The sequence below is a fragment of the Triticum dicoccoides genome, chromosome 2B, assembly GCF_002162155.2.
Source record: "Triticum dicoccoides isolate Atlit2015 ecotype Zavitan chromosome 2B, WEW_v2.0, whole genome shotgun sequence".
NCBI lineage: Eukaryota > Viridiplantae > Streptophyta > Magnoliopsida > Poales > Poaceae > Triticum > Triticum dicoccoides.
Window position 1 is genome coordinate 182,118,903 of NC_041383.1, and position 4,536 is coordinate 182,123,438.

At 48.4% G+C, this 4,536-nt stretch overlaps 1 protein-coding gene across 1 annotated transcript; it reads left to right on the plus strand.

The window, feature by feature from the left end:
* The first annotated feature begins 200 nt into the window (after positions 1-200).
* LOC119362932 (2-hydroxy-6-oxo-6-phenylhexa-2,4-dienoate hydrolase-like) lies at positions 201-4,268 on the plus strand. Its single transcript, XM_037628213.1, has 6 exons — positions 201-936; positions 1,014-1,331; positions 3,316-3,408; positions 3,566-3,633; positions 3,740-3,878; positions 4,010-4,268. Exons 1-6 carry the CDS (start codon positions 556-558, stop codon positions 4,013-4,015), a joined length of 1,005 nt encoding a protein of 334 aa, XP_037484110.1. The 5' UTR covers positions 201-555; the 3' UTR covers positions 4,016-4,268.
* The last annotated feature ends 268 nt before the right edge of the window (positions 4,269-4,536 follow it).

Sequence of the window (4,536 nt, forward strand, 5' to 3'; positions counted from 1 at the left end):
AAAAAATTGCAATCGCCTCCATTGGATTCGATTAAGCCCACACGTTGGGGGCTGGGAGAAAGCACAAAGCAGAAACGCATATGCATCCCAGGATTCGAGACCGCTCGGCAGAAGAGTTCTATACGCAACGCATCGCGTCGGGCAGGGCAAAATGCTATACTAGTCGTCTCGTGGCATCGGGCAGGCACCAGCGCGAGAGTGCGCCTACATGTTGAGCTCAGCCTCGCGGTTCTTCTCATCTCCCCGCCCGTGACGCTCCGAAATTTAGCATCCGCTTCACCTTTTTAATCCCTCCCCGCTACAAAAAAGAATCGCTTTTGATGGTTCTCCAATCCTCATTCGGGCCATCCCACCACCACCACCACCACCACCACCGAGCAAACCAAAACCCCAAACTTAGCAAAAACCCAAATTTAACCTCGCTCGCCCTCGTCTTGGCCTCCCCCACCGCCGCTCCCCCTCCCCGCCGCGCCAGCCTCTCTCCGCCCGGATCCTCCACACTCGCCGGCGATCGCCGGAGACCTCCGCGCCGGCGATCTCCGGCGGTCGCCAACAATGCCTCCCCCGCCGCCGTCCCTCGCCGCCAAGGTCCAGCGCTTCTTCAGCTTCGCGGCGGCGCGGGACCGCTGCTTCAACCGGCGGTTCCTCGCCGCCGGCCTCCGCCCGGTCACCATCCAGCTCCCCGACTCGGCGCACCCGGTCTCCGTCCAGCTCCCCGACTCGGCGGAACCCGTCACCACCGTCCACATGTGGGTCCCCGCCAGGCCGCCACGCAACCCCCTGGTCCTCCTCCACGGCTTCGGCGCGTCCGCCACGTGGCAGTGGTACCCCTACCTCCGCCCCCTCATCGCCGCCGGCTTCGACCCCATCGTCCCCGACCTCCTCTTCTTCGGCAACTCCACCACCCGCCTCTCCGATCGCTCCGACACATTCCAGGTCCGTCTCGCCGATGCGTGGGCCCGATCTGTCAGTCTTCACCCCCTGCATCCTTGACACCTCTCTGCTTGTGTCAGGCGTGGGCGATGAAAACGGCGCTGGAGGCGATCGGGGTGACCAAGTTTGGGCTGGTTGGGGTGAGCTATGGAGGGTTCGTGGGGTACAGGATGGCGGCGATGTACCCGGACGCCGTGGAGAGGGTGACTATGGTGTGCGCCGGCGTTTGCCTGGAGGAGAAGGACCTCGCGGAGGGCCTGTTCCCGGTGGCCGGGGTCGATGAGGCGGCAGCGCTGCTTGTGCCGCGGCGGCCGGAGGAGGTGCGGCGCCTGGTCAGGCTCACATTCGTCCGACCGCCGATCATCATGCCGTCGTGCTTCCTTTGGGACTACATTAAGGTTAATTGCCGCTTCCATCAATTTTTGTTTGAATTGGTTTGAAATTTATAATATATTTATCGAACTACGCTAGTATAGGACGTCAGATAAGATTATAAAATACAGGAAAGGGAAAATCAAGGTACCTCTAGACTAGAGAATGATGTTTCCTTATGCAGCAGTTGGGTCTGAATTGTGTTTCATTTTTCACATAGAAGATTGTACTTTGCACGTGGTGGTGCAGGCAACTGACTTAAATATGTGAAACCTGAACATCCAACTTAGTTTGTTGAAATGGTCTACACTTGAAGCCTCTGTCAGAATGGTCTACACTTGAAATACAGGATCCTGATAGGCACGTAGTAGTATTCATGTTTGTTTAATTGGTTGATTACTGATTTGTGAGTTTGTGACTGCACATCCATCTCCGTTTTCGAGCCAATTTGATCTGCAAATCAAACACTGCCACAAATTAAAACCTAAGTAAAGTGGTAACATTTGTGCAGTTACTTGCCTTCCAGTTTTTGCACACCATTTGTCAGGATGCTTCGAGAGAGAGGTGTACTGAGGTGACATATGGAGTGGGGGGGATATTTTTTGCACTGTTGTCTGTTTGTTGTGGTTGAAAGCAACTCACTGAATCCACTACGTGGCTGATGTAATGAGCGCCATAGATTTGCTGGAGCCAGCAAAGCCTCAAAATGTTCACACGTGTCAGCAGCTTAGTGGCACATCACTGTTTTTGTTTGTCCTGGTGCATATGTTTTACATATGCGATATGCTGTTGTTGACTCAGAGGCATGGTTACCCAGACACTTGCATGTGGAGGGCCCATAGTAAATTAGTGACAACATACATGATTTCTTTGCTCACCCATGTAGTATTTCTATACTTACCTTCACATTTGTAGTGTATAGTTGGCACAATGAATTAATTAGCATAGTATGATCCTTCAGTGTTTTACGTCCTACAAATAAATTGACTGTTACAACACATAAATGCCAAGGATAATGACTTTACTAACTTGCATGCTGGAAATCGATTGGAGTTGCAATTCAGATGCAATTAGTTGTTTCTCAGATAGGTGTGACATTTCCTTAAAAAAAGTAACACAAAAGGGATGGAAGTGGATACATTAAAAATAAAATAAAATATTCGTTGGCAAGTGATAACATTGAGATAATAATATGCCCTTTTCGTTGTGGTTCCTTTGACTGGTTTATATTGACAATATCATTTGCTTCTCAAGAATGTTGGCTAATATAAGTTTGAAAAGAAGAAAAATGACGATTGTCTTCTCAATGGTGGTGTGTGGTAAATACCAGCTGGACTACATTGTTTGAGACAACAAAAATATTACTAGTTGGAAACAAGTGCTTTAACTTTAGCAGTCACTCATTAAAAGGATGGTTTGTGGTACATGCATGTATGCAGTTTGTGAAAGTACTGACCTGCTGGATCAAAAGGGTGTGGAAAGTGAAAGAGAAAAGACGAGCCAAATTATGGAGATGAGCTTTGAGCCTTTTGGAAAAATGCTCCCACTTACTCATAGAACACTACAACCTTTAAAATTGGTATTCTTTTGGAATACATTAGTATCTAAGATTCAGATCAGAACTGAAAAGCAGGTTTTTGTCCTGGAAATGTTAGCAATCCAACTGTTAAAAAACTGTAATCTCAGTCTGTGATAAGAATCTCATAAGCTTCAGTGAGCTTTTGAAATTAAAAAACTGGTGCTCACGATGCTTTAGAACATCATGGGGTTTGGAATATGCTGCGAGTGATGTGGCAAGCATTGCTCCTGTTCTTATTCAGTTTCAATCATGAAACGATCTGTGCTTTCAGTGCTCTCTTCCTCTTACATTAGGTCACAAATTGAAGTGTTAAATAATGTTCCAAGATTATCTCGAAAAGGGCGTTTTGCTTCTTCAGAGTATTCACCTTAACAAAGAATTTGTATTTTCCCATCTACATTGTGGACCCTTTCCTTTGTCTACTGCATCAGGTGATGGGCTCAGACCATATCGAGGAGAAGACTGAGCTACTACACGCTTTGATTAGTGGGAGGCAAATTTCGACTCTTCCAACACTGCGTCAGGTAGTTTCTTGCAAAATTCTGCTCTCATAGTTGAAGGCCGAAAGGTCTACTAGCGCATGCTTGTGATAGTCATGAGTTGATATATATACAATCCTATGAGACTTGTTCCTCTGGTCTGTTTAACATTGTACTGTTTTGGCGCTCTGACTTAATGCAGAAGACGCTGATAATTTGGGGGGAGCAAGATAAGGTGTTCCCGATGGAATTGGCTCACAGATTGAAGAGGTTCGAAGACCTTTTGATAAACATTTCGACCACACGAGTTTGCGGTGCCGGCATCCCTAGAAAGTTGAAACTAACCACCTGTGCCGACATGTGAACAAATTGGCAGGCATCTGGATGGGAACTCTCGGTTGGCAGTCATACACAACGCTGGGCACGCTGTCAATCTCGAGAAGCCTGCAGAGGTATGCAAGAGCGTCATCGAGTTTTTCCAAGAGCCAATCCCCGAAGCTTCAAACGACGAAAGGGTAGGCGTCTCAGCTTTCAGGACATCTTTCCACCATGTCCATGTGAACCATCTCCTGAGACGTCGTAGCATTCTCGATGTCCTTCGTGTCGTGTCGTGTCTCATCTCATCCTCCTTCGCTCCGTCTCGCAGGTGTAGTAGGTGTGGCTCTCATCGAAGCGGCGGATGGTGTCTTCTTCACCGGGCATCGGCATTGCGGTCAAAATTGACACTGGAAGAGGAGAGGAAGAGGGGGGATCGCAGCGTTCTCGCCGTTCTCGGTGGAAAAATAGCTGATGTATGTTGCGTTGAGCAGTGTAATCATCGGTTATGTGAACTGGCATGCCTGCCAGATCACGTTCTGCTACCGCTGAGGTGAAATGTCGCATTGTTTTCCCTGTGGCTTCCGTTACGCCCTGTGCCAATTTTTTTTTCTTGAGTGATACTTCCAGTGTCAGTTTGCTTGCGATCCGAGTATCCGACGCTGCGAACGAACTGAATTTTTTTGCGAACGAACGAACTTCTTTTTTTTTGAGGAAATGCGAACGAACGAACTGAGTGAAAGAGCAAGAGAAACGCGGGCAGCTCGGTCAATTGGGCCGTGGTAGGCATAAAGCCCAGTATCGTGGAATGGGTAGCGATTGGGCCCGCTGGAAAAAAGACGAAACGCAAAAAAGATG